Below are 18143 nucleotides of genomic sequence, written 5' to 3'. Positions count from 1 at the left end.
GGTGGTGGCACCCGCCCTGTGGAACACCCTCCCACCAGATGTCAAAGAGAACAACAACTACCAGACTTTTAGAAGACATCTGAAGGCAGCCCTGTTTAGGGAAGCTTTTAATGTTTAATAGACTATTGTATTTTAATATTCTGTTGGAAGCCGACCAGAGTGGCTGGGGAAACCCAGCCAGATGGGCGGGGTATAATTAAATTATTATTATTATTATTGAAAAACCAAAAACCCATTGGTAAGGCCCTCCAGCTGCTGGCTGGGTCATTCATTCATTCATTCAGATGTGGGGTGCTCAGCCTCTCCTGGTCTAAATTCCACCACTGATTGAGTTTTCTCAGACTTGTTCAGCCACGACAAGTGCTTTAGACTGCCCCTCCCATCAAATCCAGCATCATACGGCTGTGCAAACTGGGGCTGATGGGTGTGGGATGTAATCCACTGGAGCAGTCAAGTACAACATTCCTTGTTTGCCTAGAGTGGACATGCAGGGATTGTTGGTCCAGCTAGTTGAACTTTCTGTTACACCTGGCTGGAGCATCTTTCCATTGCATGTGACCAGTAGGTGGGCGTGATCTTTCCAGACCTGGTAAAAGGCCAAGTCACGTAGACACCTCCCTTCTTTTTCGTCCTGTCTGCTTCCTGCTTCACCTGGACTGCACTGCTGGCTCTCAGCCAGAAGTCCGTGGGCAGTGGTGGAGGAAGGGGGTGTGGGTGTATGGGCCGCCCCAGGTGTCATCACAGAGTGGTGGGTGACAATATGACAAAAATATGAATTTAAAAATAAATTGTGCTCATTAAACTTTTTAGTTCAGTCAACAAACGTAACGCGGCTGGCACTGGGCACCACATCGCGAGGGCTGGCACTTACCCCTGGGGCCTGCAGTGTGCCCGAGCCACACATCTCTCCTGGGAGTGACATTGTGGCTTGGGTGCCTGCAGGCTCCGCGCTGCCTGAAACGGCAGCGTGGGACTTGCATCTGCCCTCTGCCTCGCCCTACAGCAGAGGGGGAGGCGGCGGAGAGGCTCCACGCAGCGCACCCTGCCTCCATGGGCGGATGGCCCTGCCCCCAGCTGCAGGATGCACACGCCGCACCCGGCACCCGAGCAGCTAGCTCCGCCACTGTCCCTGGGTTATCTCCCATATGGGGGAAACCTATTTCTATGTACAGTCATACCTCGGGATAAATACGCTTCAGGGTAAGTATTTTTGGGTTGTGCTCCGCTGCCACCCAGAAGTAACGGAGCATGTTACTTCCAGGTTTCGCCAACGGTCAAAATGACTTCACGCGCATGCGCGGAAGCGGTGATACGCGACCTGTGCACGCGCAGACGTGCAGTCGCTTCTTACGTTCTATTCAGGATGCAAACGGGGCTCCGGAACGGATTTCGTTCACATCCCAAGATACTACTGTATTTGTAACTTTAAGCCTAAAACCTGCCTTCAGGGATCACACTGTGCTCTGCCTGGGCGTGAGTAAACTTCTTTTTGTTACAAATGAATAAGACTGTGTGAAGAGAACCAGAGCTTACAGGGTTAATAGCTCAGAGTGTGTGTCCTGCCCGCTGGGGGGGTGGTCCCATATAGGGGGGGTGGTTGCTCTTTCTTCTGTGAGACAGAATACTTTCGGTTTTGCTGATGACCTCCCGGAATGCTGATTTATTGCTTCTGTAAATAAATGCTTCTTAGATTAGAAGAGGGACCCGGGTGGCTCTGTGGTCTAAACCACAGAGCCTAGGACTTGCCGATCAGAAGGTCGGCGGTTCGAATCCCCGCGACGGGGTGAGCTCCTGTTGCTTGGTCCCTGCTCCTGCCAACCTAGCAGTTCAAAAGCACCTCAGAGTGCAAGTAGATAAATAGGTACTGCTCTGGCGGGAAGGTAAATGGCATTTCCATGCGCTGCTCTGGTTCACCAGAAGCGGCTTAGTCATGCTGGCCACATGACCCGGAAGCTGTCTGCGGACAAACGAGTCGTCCGTGACAGGACCTAATGGTCAGGGGTCCCTTTACCTTTACCTAAGGAGTCTGTATGGGTGTATATTGTATTTAAAAACGGGGTATCAAAGTTTTTAGGAGTTTTTTGTGGGAGGCAGTGGAAGACAGGAGTGCTTGGCGTGCTCTGGTCCATGGGGTCACGAAGAGTCGGACACGACTAAACGACTAAATAACAACAAGAAGTGCCAATTTATTCTGAAATAAGCAGTTTATTTTAAACTCCTTACAAAATAGGCAGTATCACAAAAACACGGATATCGATTGCTGTCTTTAGCCTTTGTTTGAATACTGGGAAAGGTGTGTGCATGGGCTGGGGCCATGAGCATCTTGTAAAAAAAGAGCGGTCACACCACCAGACAGACCAGGGGGTAGGAGGAGATAGATCTGGACCTCCTGCAAGATCTCTGGGTGATTTGCAGCAGATCAAAAACGGTTCTGACTCTCAGCTGTTCATGACCAGGGACTGGACTTGGCTATCTTTTGACAGATGTACAGAGACTTTCTGCCACAGGATTCTTGTTTCAGGCCTTCTTGGCTCACTTGCACACACTCCTTCTTACGTTTAAGTTCCAGAGGTCTGAAAGAATATTAATCAACAAAGCAAAAAGGTCACAGCTTGCCTTGCCGTTTGTAATGCTCACATTCTGAAGTATCTGTAGTGACTTTGGAAGCCAGATTTGACCATCGCCAAACGGCTCAAATGTGAAACAGGCCGGCTGCCCTGGGCTCATCTCTGCTCCCTCTGGCCCCATATCTATAAGGCCTGGGTCTACGCAGTTTCCCACTTGCCCTGCGCTTTCTAGGCATGGGTCCAAGTGCTTTTGCCCCTGCCCCACCACTTTCCACAGGGAAAAACCCAGTTCATTAGTGCAAACATCAGTCCAGAGAAAACCCAAATGATATTTGCTCCGATTCAGCAGCAAAGATCAGCTTGCACAATCAAGTTTGGATGAGCTCTTCCAAGGCCAATACTTATTTTCATACCCTCCAACATTTCTCCAATGAAAATAGGGACGTCCTATTCCATTGTTGTTGTTGTTGTTACCCAGTCCATCTGACTGGGTTGACCCAGACACTTTGGGTGGCTTCCAACATACAGTTGTACCTTGGTTCTCCAACAGAATGAGTTCCGGGAGTCCGTTCGACTCCCAGAACCGTTCAAAAACCAAGGCACTGCTTCCAGTTGTGCCGGACGTTCGGCTTCCAAAAATTGTTCAAAAACCAGGTCATTCGGGAGCCGATTTGTTTGGGAGCCAAGTGTTTGAGAGCCAAGGTATGACAGTATATAAAAACATAATAAAACATTAAACATTAAAAAAAACCTTCCCTATACAGGGCTTCCTTCAGGTGTTTTCTAAAGGTTGCATAGTTACTTATCTCCTTGACTAGGGGGTCACATAACTCCAGACCCTCCAACATTTCTTCAATGAAAATAGGGACGCCCTAAGGAAAAGCGGGACATTCCAGGATCAAATCAGAAACCGGGACGGCTTCTGTGAATCTGGGATTGTCCCTGGAAAATGGGAGATTTTGCACTGTGAGGTGTCGATCCTTGCAAATGGCCAGTGGGCCTCTGCTTGGGAGAGAATGGAGAAGGGCAACCCTTCAAGCTAGATTATAAAAGGCCAATAGTCTGGCTGGGCATTAAAAGGAGGCAGGACCATGTTGTCGTCGTCGTCATCATCATCATCATCATCATCATTTATTATTTATACCCCACCCATCTGGCTAGGTTTTCCCAGCCACTCTGGGCAACGTCCAACAGAATATTAAAATACAATAACCTATTAAACATTAAAAGCTTCCCTAAACAGGGCTGCCTTCAGATATCTTCTAAAAGTCTGGTAATTGTTGTTCTCTTTGACATCTGGTGGGAGGGTGTTCCACAGGGCGGGTGCCACCACCGAGAAGGCCCTCTGCCTGGTTCCCTGTAACCTCACATCTCGCAGTGAGGGAACCGCCAGAAGGCCCTTGGCGCTGGACCTCAGTGTCCGGGCTGAAATATGTGTTACGTTCTGCTCCTTAGTGAGTGGCAAACAGCTCAGTGCCTCTCTACTTACCCTGAATAGAGTGAATCATCCACCCATCTCAATATTCCTTTCAGCCCAATCCAAAATGGTGTTGAATGCAGAGAATTCTAGAGTTAGGAGAAGAAGCAAAGCGTTGGAGTCCTGAATGACCAGCCTCACGCCATGTCTACTGAGAGAGGGGGCTGCTAGTTTGATGGCTGGGTGGGAGCACCTGCTTCCAAGGGGCTTACTCAATTTCCCTCTCAGCGGGGCCAGATCAGGAAGACAGCTGAGGGAAACCGTCCCTCCCCACACCCGCCCCAAAGACAAGAGGGCCATCGTTGAGGTTCCACAGAGCTCTTTGCTGCTGTCTGTTCGGCTACTTAGGGAGGTCTCTATAAGAGTATATTTCCTGCCAACCTAGCAGTTCGAAAGCACGTCAAAGTGCAAGAAGATAAATAGGTACCACTCTGGCAGGAAGGTAAACAGCGTTTCCGTGAGCTGCTCTGGTTCGCCAGAAGCGGCTTAGTCATGCTGGCCACATGACCCGGAAGCTGTACGCCGGCTCCCTCGGCCAATAAAGCGAGATGAGCGCTGCAACCCCAGAGTCAGCCACGACTGGAACTAATGGTCAGTCCTTTTTATAGGAGTATATTGTGTTATAAAATGGGGTTTCAGAGTTTTTAGGGGTTTTTGAATGTCTTATGTAGCTCTTTCAATTTCATTGTTCTGTGTGGGACAATGACAATAAACATATCATATCATATCATACTTTCCTGGGGTTAGAACTGTAGGGAGAGGGAACGCGTTCCTGCTCTGGGACAAGAAAAGCCACAGGACAGAAGTCTCGAAAATAGCGCATCCTTATCACAGCCCTTACGATATACGATATACAATATACGATATCTTTATTGTCATTGTCCCATACAGAACAATGAAATTGAAAAACTACATAAAACATTCAAAAACCCCTAAACTCTAAAACCCCATTTTAAAATACACTATAAAAAGGTAAAGGTAAAGGTACCCCTGCCCGTACGGGCCAGTCTTGACAGACTCTAGGGTTGTGCGCTCATCTCACTCTAGAGGCCGGGAGCCGACGCCGTCCGAAGACACTTCCGGGTCACGTGGCCAGCGCGACGAAGCTGCTCTGGCGAACCGGCACCAGCGCAGCACACGGAAACGCCGTTTACCTTCCCGCTAGTAAGCGGTCCCTATTTATCTACTTGCACTTAGGGGTGCTTTCGAACTGCTAGGTTGGCAGGCGCTGGGACCGAGCAACGGGAATGCACCCCACCGCGGGGATTCGAACCGCCGACCTTTCGATCGGCAAGCCCTAGGCACTGAGGCTTTTACCCACAGCGCCACCCGTGTCCCACATACTATACTATAAAAACCCCTAAAAACTCTGAAACCCCATTTTAAAATACACTATGTTGTTGTTGTTTAGTCGTTTAGTCGTGTCCGAATCTTCATGACCCCACGGACCAGAGCACGCCAGGCACTCCTGTCTTCCACTGCCTCCCGCAGTTTGGTCAAAAAATCCCCTTCATGGATCACTGCCCCTTCATGGATCACTGCCTTGCTGTGGCGAAGGGGCTTGAATAACTCAGAGAAGCTATGAACTATGCCGAGCAGGGCACCCAAGACAGGCAGGTCATAGTGGAGAGTTTTGACCAAACGTGATCCACCTGGAGGAGGAACTGGCAAGCCACTCCAGTATCCCTGCCAAGAAAACTCCATGGACAAAGACAACAGGCATATAAACAATACACTATACTATACTATAAAATACACTATACTAAAAAATACACCATACTTGCCTCATTTCGCAGCTCTTGCAGGCGGCAAGGAGGAGTGACATAAAGGGGAAAAGCAGGAAGGCAGGGGCCCAATCCTGCTCTGATCTGCAGCCAGTCTGCATCCCTCAACAGACAGCCTTTGAGGAGAGGCAGCAAAGTTGCAACAGGGTCCTTTCCGCTTTTTAAGATTGGCTGTGAACGCCACATTTCCCTCACCTTTCCCCTTTCTGTGCTGTGAGCATGGAGTGGCCTTCAAGTTCCCCCTTCAGGATTGACGGTGGAGCCCCTCCCTCCCTCACCCCACCCATTAGGCCATGCTACCCGTTTCCACCAGACCATTAAGACTTGGGAACGCTGCAGCTCCTCAGCACTCCAGGGATCTCTCAAAACAAGCAGCAGGGATTTGTTGTTCGCACAGTCAGTCTTGCTTTCTGCCCAAGTCCTCTTTTCCGCTGAAACCCACAGGCATTTCCATCGGAAAAGCTTCCACTGAGGGGGGCAGCAGCCTGGGAAAGAGAAACAATGGGCCAGGAGAGGGTCTTGGCTGCAGCTCTTCCCAGCTGGGCTCAGGGCACCTCAGAGACCCCCAGCCAATGGGGTGAGATGCTATTTGTTCAGAGGCCACAAGCTCCATAAGCTGGTCTGTGCTACGTCTGCAGGGTGGCAGGGATCATTAAGGACTCATCCGGAACACAGGTGGGGCTGTGGGTTAAACCACAGAGCCTAGAACTTGCCAATCAGAAGGTCGGCGGTTCAAATCCCCACGACGGGGTGAGCTCCCGTTGCTCGGTCCCTGCTCCTGCCAACCTAGCAGTTTGAAAGCACGAAGGTCAAGTAGATAAATAGGTACCGCTCCGGCGGGAAGGTAAACGGCGTTTCCGTGCGCTGCTCTGGTTCGCCAGAAGCGGCTTGGTCATGTTGGCCACATGACCCAGAAGCTGGACGCCGGCTCCCTCAGCCAATAAAGCAAGATGAGCGCCGCAACCCCAGAGTCGGTCACGACTGGACCTAACGGTCAGGGGTCCCTTTACCTTTTAAGGACTCATCCACACTACCCTTTTGCCCCTCACTTCCTAGGCAGAATTTTTCCAGTCCATGTCCAAGTCTCTTTCCCCCCAGGAAAATCCACTCTTTAATGCTGAATTGGAACAAATGGCAATTCAGGTTTTCCAAAGATTGCTGTTTGCACCGATTCAGCGCTAAAGAATGGGTTTTTGCAGGGGAAAGGGGGAAAAACCATACACTCTTATGCACTCTTTGCTTGACTGTAAAGCCATGCATTTAGACAGATGGAGGCATCTGTGAGACATTTAATTGACCCCAGAGCCCATACTTGGGTAATATTAGCAGAAACCCCAAAGTCCTCTCCAGGGTTGTCTCAGGCCAGAAATAAGACCCCCCCCCCAATTACTACCCTTATTTGAATGCTGCACAACAAAAGATCTTGCAATAAATAAAACAATTTGGGTAAAAAATAAGATATAAAACTGTAAAATCAAGGCAGGTGTTAACACGGATGGCAATTCTCCTGTGACTGCCAGTCATTGTGGCCAACTGATGTTTGTTCTGGCCTAACGTTGCTTTCTACTTTATCATACCCTCCAACATTTCTCTGATGAAAATGGAGATGTCCTATTCAATAATAATAATAATAATAATAATAATAATAATAATAATAATAATTTTATTATATATATCCTGCCCATCTGACTCAGTTGCTGCAGCCACTCTGGGTGGCTTCCAACATACATAAAAACATAATAAAACATTAAACATTTTAAAAAACCTTCCCTATGCAGGGCTGCCTTCAGGTGTCTTCTAAGGGTTGTACAGTTACTTATCTCCTTGGCTCGGGGGCCGCATAACTCTGGACCCTCTGGACATTTATCTGATGAATATAAGGACATCCCAAGGAAAAGTGGGACATTCCGGGATCAAATCAAAAACGGGGACGGCTTCTGTAAATTTGGGAATATCCCTGGAAAATAGGGGCACCTGGGAGAGTCTGCTTTATTCCTTCTGCTTCCATAATTTTTTGCCCCTGGGTACCAGCAATATGGGACGCGGGTGGCGCTGTGGGTTAAAAAACAGAGCCTAGAACTTGCCAATCAGAAGGTTGGCGGTTCGAATCCCCACGACGGGGTGAGCTCCCGTTGCTCGGTCCCTGCTCCTGCCAGCCTAGCATTTTGAAAGCATGAAGGTCAAGTAGATAAATAGGTACCGCTCCGGCGGGAAGGTAAACGGCATTTCCATGCACTGCTCTGGTTCGCCAGAAGCGGCTTAGTCATGCTGGCCACATGACCCGGAAGCTGTACGCCGGCTCCCTCGGCCAATAAAGTGAGATGAGCGCCGCAACCCCAGAGCCGGCCACAACTGGACCTAATGGTCAGGGGTCCCTTTACCTTTACCAGCAATATGGAAAGATTCTTTAGTTTGGCAAGCACTAGTAAAAGGAGGGGAATCTCCCATTGCACTGGGGGCAGAACGGGGGAAACTCATTCTGGTGATTCATGAAGCCCAGCCCAGCGCAAGTGAGAATCCCCTCCCCCCCCCCGCCACCGCAGAAAGAATGTGGTTGGTCAAGGTAGCTCAAAATGTTGAAAACAAGTGTTCCAGGGGGGTTCTGGAAAACAAAGGAGTGGTAGCCATTAGGGAGAAATCAGCAGCTAAGAAGAAATGAACAAATGGCAGTTTTGACAACAAAAATGAAGGCAGAGATGCAGCTCATCACCCACATTTGCTGGAGCATCAGAGCATGAAGAGCGCTCAGCCGCCGTCGCACAGACAGCGCAGGAAGTGTGAGCACATGTCTTTTGTGTGCAGGTTCTGCTGGGCAAGAATCACCCCCTTACGGGAAAATTAATGAAAGTGTCCTAAATATAGTGCGCCTAATGAGTGCATCATCCGCATGTCTGAAATAGTACGTGGTGCAATGCAGCAGCCATGCATATTTTAGGATTTTTATCTATCTGAACTGCCCCATCGAGTGGTACTGTTGTAATGTGTTTTGTATACATCATGTGAGTGTCTGAGTGAGAGTGAGACAGGAAGTCTGAGTATGGTTGGAAGTTAGTTTCCCTTCTGAAAGTGTTGCTGTTCTGTACTGGGACGCAGGTGGCACTGTGGGTTAAACCACAGAGCCCAGGGCTTGCCGATCAGAAGGTCGACGGTTCAAATCCCCACAATGGGGTGAGCTCCTGTTGCTCGGTCCCTGCTCCTGCCAACCTAGCAGTTCGAAAGCACGTCAAAGTGCAAGTAGATAAATAGGTACCACTCCAGCAGGAAGGTAAATGGCGTTTCCGTGCACTGTTCTGGTTTGCCAGAAGCGGCTTAGTCATGCTGGCCACATGGCCCAGAAGCTGTACGCCAGCTCCCTCGGCCAATAAAGCGAGATGAGCGCCACAACCCCAGAGTCAGCCACGATGACCTAATGGTCAGGGGTCCCTTTACCTTTTACCTATTTAAGGGCAGGCACATATAGGTTCTGGGTCCTCCTCCTTTCCTGCGTGAGAGGGGAGCACCCTGTTTCAACAGATCAATAAAGATCAGGCTTACAAGCTGCTTTGCTTCTCAATATTCTCTGGTTGGCCTCTGTTATTTTTCTCCAACCGATGGAGAACCTACAAAGGACTCTCTAAGTGCTCTTGTGTCCCCCATAAGGGAATAAGGGCAGATTTTTGTTTATTACACCATGATTCCCAGCGGCAGCGATCAGCAAGGGGAACTCTCCCAGCCCGGCTGGAATAGGGGGCAAACTGGACGTACCGATCTGCTGGCAAGATCTGGCGTGCATCAGATTGGTCTCCATCTCCCGGTTCTTCTCTTCCAGTCTGCCCTGGTCCTGATGCAGGAAGGTCAGATTGCTCTCTGCTCGCCTCAGCTCTTCCCCGGCGCGTTTGAGTCCCGCCTCGGCTTCTCGTAGCATCTCCCGGGCCTCAGCCAGGCTCTCCTCCTGGGTTCTGATCCTCTGGGCCAGGGCGCTGCTGTTTGCGGCGTGGGCTTGGGAAGCCTCGCCTAGTTGCCGGGAGACCTGCCAGTCTGCAAAGCACAGGGGAGGTGGATGACCGGGGGCCAACAATGCTGTTCTCTTGGGGGCGTTCTGGGCTGGGCTGCAGGCAGCAGGGCAGAGAGGCTGGACTACTGCAATGCGCTCTCTGTGGGGCTTCCCTTGCGTTTGGTCATTGCAAAACGCTGCACCACAATTGCTAACAGGTGTGAGGCCCCGTCGGCTTAGGAAGTTTTAATCTGATTCTTTAGTTGATTCTAAAGAATCACGCAAGAAAAATTGACGGACTATGCAGAACTGGCAAAACTGACATATAAGCTACGGGACAAGCATAACTGTGACTTTAAGGATGAATGGGAACCTTTCACAAAGTATCTGAAGACCCAACAAAGCGAATTGGACTCCTTGGCTGGTTTTGAATAAACATTCACAAACTTTTTATTGATAATAATCAGCTAAATAGTTTGAGGATCTATACAACTTTGTAACATGCAGAAAACAGCAGTCTCAGAGAAACCAAAGACAGGAACTGAGGGAGGTCGGGGGGTGGGGGTGGGTGGGTTTTGGGGGGGGAGGGAGGAAAAATGGGGGGATGAGGGGGAAAACAGGGATGATATGTTTTTGGATAAAATGTCTTGTTTTAATTTTGAATAAAAAAACTAAAAAAGAGAGGAAGTTTTACCGTACTTTTCTCTCTATAACACGCAGATTTTTTATTCTAAAAAGTACGGGGAAATGTCTGTGCGTGTTATTGAGCGAATGTGTGGTCCCTGGAGCCGACTGGCTCGAGTGCAGAGGCAAAAATCAGGCAAAAATCCTATCGCGCGTCAGGGAGGAGGGACGCCTGAAGAGAGGAAACTTGCTTTCCTGCATTCTGCCTCAGGGTCTTACTGCCCACCCTCTTCTGTTTCGGTTCCTGTTTGCTCAAACGGAACAAAGAGCAGGCAAATCCCCTCGCCTCCAGGCAAGCAGAGGGGAAAGGAAAGGATCACGTCCTTCCTTCTAATTCCTCTCCATGCTCCGGTGCTGCTGCATCCAGGGAAGCATTTTAGGGACTCGCAGGCAGCCGGAAAACATGCAGGTGGGAGAGGGGGGGGGGCTGGCTTGGGTGGGTGGGTGGGGGGAAACTTTTGCCTTCCTTTCCTCCCTCCCGTTAAACCCCTCTCCTGCATTCTTAGCCAGCTGCTTCTCTGCACACCCCTCTCGTGCTCCTTGTCCCTTCTGTGTTTTTCCTTCCCTCCCCACTTAAAACGTTACAAAGCACGGATCCACATGGATCCTCAGGATCTTTGCATTGGGTCACCCCAAATTCACCATCAGATCACATTACATGTCCATGGCTACAGCCTGCACCAAAAAAATCATGCACCCACTGTTGCCTGGGGCTGCAATGGTGCAAAAACGTGGTTACAAAGCATGGATCCACATGGATCCTCAGGATCTTTGCGTTGGGTCACCCCAAATTCACCATCAGATCACATGTCTGTGGCCACAGCATGAGGCACAAAAATGATACATCCACTGTTTCATTCAGAATTCCCCCCCCCCCCTTGTTTTCCTCCTCTAAAAACGATGTGCATGTTATGGTCAGGTGCGTGTTATAGAGCGAAAAATACGGTAATCTGCTTCAAGTATTTTAACTGTTTGTATGTTTCAAAGTATGGCTTTGAATTTTTTCTTGTTTTTCTTGTTTTTGGATTGTTGTTTTTTTTTAAAAAACCAATCCAGCGGTGTATAAATTTTATGAAATAAAATAATAAATAAATCCCCACTTGAAGGCCATGAAGTCTACTAGTGTTGACGTTGGGCCAGTCACTGCCTCTCAGGTTGAAAGTTTTAAATCACTGCTGTTAATTTTTCTTAAGTGGTAGCTGGATTGTGTCAATTTTTGTAAACCCCTTTGAGGTTGGGGGGGCAGAGGGGGAGTGTTTTACAGTTGAGTGATGCATACGTTTTATAAAATAAAAATAAATAAAGACACACCCAGAGCTGTTTTTGAAGAAATCCTCAGTTAGGCTATGTGAAATTGCAATTTCCCACCTCTCCCATTCCCCTGGAGGGGAAACTGCTGGAGGCTGGAGGCTGCCTGCCTCTGAATACCACTTAGCTAGTGTATTTATTTCCCACCTACAGTCTTCTTCCCACCCTGTCTATCTGATTGTCCACTGTGCAAACAAGATGCTGGACTTAGATGGACCACTGGCTTGACCCAGCAGCCAGGCTCTTCCTATGGAGGCCTATTGAGATAGCAGAACCTCCATGCCCAGGCACAGTCTACCTCTGAATACCCGATAATGGGGATCAACAGTTGGAGAAGACATTTGCACTCAGGACCTGCTGTGAAGCCTCCCTTTCAGGCACTTGTGTGAATGTTTGGCCTGATCCAGCCTGAGAGCTCTTTTTAGATATTGATGCTCTCATGGGAACATGGCTGCTACTGAGCACCAATGCTAGCAGAGCTCCAGTGGCAGGTAAATATTTGAGCAGGCATTTGGCCTCTCTCGGCTCGTGCAGTTACGTTCTCTGTATATTGCTTGCTTCAACACTGGTGATCTTTGCTTCTTCCAGTACACTGCTATTAGTTCTCCTGTCTTCCCAAGTGATGTGTAAAATCTAAAAAAATGTAGTATAAACACCGACAGCTGGGAAACGCTGGCCTGCGAGCGCTCCAGTTGGAGAACAGGCTTTACCAAAGGTGTCATGGGCTTGGAAGACACTCGAACTCAGGATGCAAGGGAGAAACGTGCTAAGAGGAAGGCATGCTTGGCAAATCCACACCGTGATCAACTCCCGGAAACCAACGGCCCCACTGTGGAAGGACGTGTGGATCCAGAATTGGCCTCCACAGTCACTTACAGACTCATTGTTAAAACTGGGTTTATGGAAGACAATCTTACTCAGCTACGAGTGATCGCCAAAGAAGAAGAAGAAGAAGAAGAAGAAGAAGAGGAGGAGGAGGAGGAGGAGGAGGAGAAAAGGAAGAAGATGACGAAGACGAAGACGAAGACGAAGAAGAAGAAGAAAAGGAAGAAGAAGAAGAAGAAGAAGAAGAAGAAGAAGAAGAAGAAGAAGAAGAAGAAGAGAAAAGGAAGACGAAGACGAAGACGAAGACGAAGACGAAGAAGAAGAAGAAGAAGAAGAAGAAGAAGAAGAAGAGAAAAGGAAGACGAAGACGAAGACGAAGACGAAGACGAAGACGAAGAAGAAGAAGAAGAAGAAGAAGAAGAAGAAGAAGAAGAAGAAGAAGATATTGTCTGATTCCACATCAGGCTGTGTTTCGGTTAAATACTGTGTTGCTGCAAGATGCTCCTCAATCTTGTGAACCACGTGAATCCTGAAGAGCGGCAGGTTACAAACAGCTTAAATAAATACTCACAACCGACTACGAATCCGACAGTAGTGGCAAAGAAGAAGAGGGAGACTGCCAGGAGGGCCACGGCTGCATAGTAGGTTTGACGCCTCGGCCCTAGAAGAGAAACCCGAGGAAGGGATAAACTGTGGAACTCCATCCCACAGGAGGCAGGAATGTCAACCAACTTGGATGGCTTCAAAATCGAGCTGGGGAAATTCGTGGAGGAGGAGGAGAGGACTACCAAAGGCTCCTAGCCAAAGTGGCTCTGCTCAGTCTCCACAGTCAAGAGGCAGGAAATGATTCTGAATCCCAGTTGCTGGAAACTGCAGGAGGGGGAGAGATCCTGCTTCCTGGTTTGCCTTTGGGGCCTCTGGTTCTTAAAAGAGGTCTTATGGCTACCTTCCAGGGATTCTCGAGTTGTGATTTCTGCAGTGCAAGGGGTTGGACTAGAGGACCTTTGGGGGGCCACCTCCCAAATCTACAATTCTATGATCCCTCCCCTAATAATACTATAATTTATTACTTATACCCCACCCACGTGGCTGGTTTTCTCCAGCCACTCTGGGCGGCTCCCAACAGAATATTAAAAACACGATAAAACACCAAACATTAAAAACTTCCCTAAACAGGGCTGCCTTCGGATGTCTTCTAAAACGCTGTGGGTGGGGGAGAAAGGGAAGAGGAACCACGGATCTGCGTGTCCAGAAAAAAGCAGCTCACAGCAATATTCATGAAACACCATGCTGTTTCCAAATTAGAACTACGAAAGAAATGCATTTGTGAGCGGCAGGGAAAGATCTGGCTGGGTTTCCCCAGCCACTCTGGGCGGCTTCCAACAGAATATTAAAATACAATAACCTATTAAACATTAAAAGCTTCCCTAAACAGGGCTGCCTTCAGATGTCTTCTAAAAGTTTGGTAGTTATTTTTCTCTTTGACATCTGGTGGGAGGGTGTTCCACAGGGCGGGTGCCACCACCGAAAAGGCCCTCGGCGCTGGACCTCAGTGTTCGGGCAAAACTATGGAAGTGGAGACGCTCCTTCAGGTATACTGGACTGAGGCCGTTTAGGGCTTTAAAGGTCAGCACCAACACTCTGAATTGTGCTCGGAAACGTACTGGGAGTCAGTGAACTCAGCAGCAAAACAGAGAAGTGGACAAGAAACCTCCTATGTATGCAGAACCTTTAGTTCCTAAGAGTTCAGAAGCAGGCGCTGTCGTTATGCTTTTATTTGAAAGATAACCTACCACCCTCCCTTTCCTAAATGATAGCCCAAAGCAGCAAACAGCATCACTACCGGAATAACTAAAGCATTAAACACAAGAATTGCCTCCTGGGTCAAGCCCATCTAGTCCTGCAGACACTTCTTTCATTACCCAAATGTCCCAGGGAGGGTAACAGCAATTAGAGCACCATATTTAAAACAAACTACAGTCACACACAAGGTGGGACGTGGGAGGCGCTGTGGTCTAGACCACAGAGCCTAAAACTTTCCGATCAGAAGATCAGCGGTTCAAATCCCCACGACGGGGCGAGCTCCCATTGCTCAGTCCCTGCTCCTGCCAACGTAGCAGTTCAAAGGCACGTCAAAGTGCATGTAGATAAATAGGCACCACTCCGGCGGGAAGGTAAACGGCGTTTCCGTGCGCTGCTCTGGTTCGCCAGAAGCGGCTTAGTCCTGCTGGCCACTTGACCCGGAAGCTGTACACCGGCTCCCTCGGCCAATAAAGCGAGATGAGCGCCGCAACCCCAGAGTCAGTCACGACTGGACCTAATGGTCAGAGGTCCCTTTACCTTTACTTAGAGTCACACAAAAATAAGGTGGGTCCTTAAAAACACACACAGCCAGGGTCAAAAGCCAGGGGGAAGAGGTGTGTCTTCAGCATCCTCTGGAAGCTGTGCAATGAGGGTGCCGCAGCTTAGGGGCCGCCACAAAGGAGGCCCTGTCCTCCTGGACCACCCCAGAAGCCTCTGAGGGGAGAGGAACCACCAAGAGGGCTCCCACCGCCAATCTCAACACCTGAAGGGGTCTGCAGGTCAGAAGGTGGTTTTTCAAGCATCTTCCCTCCAGTCCTTACTGGCAGCAGGTCTCCCTGGCAGGGACAAGACCTACCTCACCAGGGCAATACTCAACACTCACCTTTTGCAGGCTCTAAGCTGCTGGGGGCCTTTTCTTCCTCAGGCCTGGCTCCCTGGACGTTCTCGTAGGTGAGCTCCTCCTCATTTGTCTCTGGAAAAGGAGATGGGAGTGAGCAGCAAACTTTGCCCTAGTATTGAAAAAGCTGCAAAGCCGTTGGGAGGTTTGGACAGACAGAAAGACAGCCGCGCAGTACCTTGCCGCTGGATCTTCTCCAGAGGAACCTTCCCGAATCTCAGGTCCACGTAGGTCACATCCTGAGACATCCTGGGGATGGGAGAACCCGGGTCACTGCTCTCGCGGCACCCGAGAGTGACTTATGGTACTTTGGAGGGAAGTCACTTGGTCTCTGCTGAAAAGGGGTTTCGTCGCCGCTGGTTCCAGTAAGCAGAAGCTTGTGGAGACCACGTGGAGTCAGCCATGCATGAGTAAAAACCCTCCCTTGACTGTGCTGATGCCATTTGAGAAGTGAAAGTCTTCTCTCATCTCTAACTTTCTCTTCACTTCTGTTTGTTTCCCTGGGGGCAGCAGAAGGCTGCTGGGATTGGCAAGCGATTCTCCCGACGTGTAATTTTTGAGATGTGCTGTAGAGTCTAAGAAGAGCCTGCTTTGGGCAAGAGATGTTGGACACCATATAATGTTGGAAGATTGGGAAAGGCTGTGGAAGAAAGGGATTAAGTTTACTGCATGTACTGTGTTAAAAGAAAATATTATGAAAATGATGTATAGATTGTACTTAACCTCGGTGAAATTAGCAAAGGTCTATCATACAAATGATAATCAGTGTTGGAAATGTAAAGAAAAAGAAGGTACTTTTTATCATATGTGGTGGACGTGTCCCAAGGTGAAAGACTTCTGGGGGAAAATTTATAATGAGTTGAAAAAAATGTTGAAAAATACATTTATTAAGAAACCAGAAGCCTTTCTACTTGGATTACTAGGACTGGAAATGCCCCAAAAAGATGTTAGACTGTTTTTGTATGCCACGACAGCGGCAAGACTTTTATTAGCCAAAAAGTGGAAATAACAAGAAATACCAATAGAAGAATGGCAGATGAAGATGTTGGACTTTTTGGAGCTGGCCGACCTGACTGAAAGAATCCGTGACCAGAAGGAGGAGATACATGAGGATTGGAAGAAATTAAAGAATATTTAGCTAAATATTGTGATATAAGATAAATAGAAAATTCTTGGAAATAATAAATAGGCTTAATAGGCTTAGGGGTAGAATAAGAATATGCGATAGTAAATATTAAGGATTAAAATATTAATAAAGGAGAGAAGGTTAGTAAATGAAAGGAGTTAATATTATTAGAAACATGAATTTGGAGAACTGTCATATAGGTGATATAATGAAATTCAGTTACAGGGGTTTCGAAGAAGTCAGTTATAAATGAAATGAGAATTAGGTATTTGAAGAAAAAAAATTTCTTTGTGTTTAATGTATTGTAATGTGTTTTTCTTGTGTGTTTTGTTATGTCATTTTTGTGATAAATGTGGAAAAACAATTAAAAAAAATGGTCAGGGGTCCCTTTACCTTACTAGGTTGCCTCCCATGCGAGGGGTTGCAATTTGAAAGGGAAAGAATCTGTAGATTAAAATTTAAACCTCCTGACCCACGTGTGAGAGAGACAAAAGAACAAGTGACTGGGAAGGCTTTTAGCAGAGTAAAATATTGAGTGTGTTTTTCAGCTTATTAAGAAGCTTAGGAATATTATTGATTTGATTTGTATACCTCCCTTCATCCAAAGATCACAGGGTGGTTCACAATAGGCTATTATCATCTGTTGATATTTTCCACAGGAGGTGCTACAGTTTTAACTATGCACTGCATGAAGTCCTCTTTCTTTAATCTGTCCTGAATCTTCCAGCATTCATTTTCATTTTCCATGATTTCTACTACTGTAAAGGTACAGTGGTGCCTCGCAAGACGAACGCCTCGCAAAATGAAAAACTCGCAAGATGAAAGAGTTTTCCGTTTTTGAGTCGTTCCGCAAGACGAATTTCCCTATGGGCTTGCTTCGCAAGAAGAAAGCCCATAGGGAAATCTCCGCCGGCCTTCAGAAGAGGTCCTGGACCTCTTCTGAAGGCCGGCGGGGGGCAAAAGTCTTTGCTCCCCCCGCCTGCCTTCCCGGGACAGCGGAGACTTCTCCGCTGTCCCGGGCGATCTGAAAATGCTGGCGGGCGGCAGCGAAGGCTTCGCTGCCGCCCGCCAGCCCCCGGGACAGCAGAGACTTCTCCGCTGTCCCGGGCGATCTGAAAATGCTGGCAGGCGGCAGCGAAGGCTTCCCTGCCGCCCGCCAGCCCCCGGGACAGCGGAGACTTCTCCGCTGTCCCGGGCGATCTGAAAATGCTGGCAGGCGGCAGCGAAGGCTTCGCTGCCACCCGCCAGCATTTTAAAAGCCCCCGGGACAGCGGAGACTCCTCCACTGTCCCGGGCGATCTGAAAATGCTGGCGGGCGGCAGCGAAGGCTTCGCTGCCGCCTGCCAGCATTTTAAAAGCCCCCGGGACAGCAGAGAAGTCTCCGCTGTCCTGGGGGCTTTTAAAAAGCTGGCAGTCGGGAGGAAAGCCCTTGTCCCCCCCCCCCAGCCTTCAGAAGAGGTCGGGGGACAGACTGTCCCCGGACCTGGTCTGAAGGCGGTTTCCATAGGAACGCATTGATTGATTTTCAATGCATTCCTATGGGAAACCGTGCTTCGCAAGACGAAAAACTCGCAAGAAGAAAAAACTTGTGGAACGAATTAATTTCGTCTTGCGAGGCACCACTGTATAGGTAAAGGTAAAGGGACCCCTGACCATTAGGTCCAGTCGTGACTGACTCTGGGGTTGCAGCGCTCATCT

At 48.7% G+C, this 18143-nt stretch overlaps 2 protein-coding genes across 2 annotated transcripts in view; both read right to left on the bottom strand.

The window, feature by feature from the left end:
- The window catches only part of LOC128420217 (zinc finger protein 501-like), a 169167-nt gene that overhangs the window by 147660 nt on the left and 3364 nt on the right, over nucleotides 1–18143 (bottom strand). The window lies entirely within an intron of this gene.
- On the bottom strand, nucleotides 2227–16195 carry LOC128420226 (B-cell differentiation antigen CD72-like). Its single transcript, XM_053401792.1, has 7 exons — nucleotides 15498–16195; nucleotides 15305–15394; nucleotides 13190–13279; nucleotides 9573–9845; nucleotides 6144–6313; nucleotides 4057–4133; nucleotides 2227–2573 (listed from the first exon to the last, which is right to left on the bottom strand). The coding sequence occupies exons 1-7, from the start codon at nucleotides 15565–15567 to the stop codon at nucleotides 2447–2449; spliced, it is 897 nt and encodes a 298-aa protein (XP_053257767.1). The 5' UTR covers nucleotides 15568–16195; the 3' UTR covers nucleotides 2227–2446.

The sequence above is a fragment of the Podarcis raffonei genome, chromosome 8 (assembly GCF_027172205.1).
Source record: "Podarcis raffonei isolate rPodRaf1 chromosome 8, rPodRaf1.pri, whole genome shotgun sequence".
Taxonomy (NCBI): Eukaryota; Metazoa; Chordata; class Lepidosauria; order Squamata; family Lacertidae; genus Podarcis; species Podarcis raffonei.
This window is presented reverse-complemented; position numbering and strand designations above follow the sequence as displayed.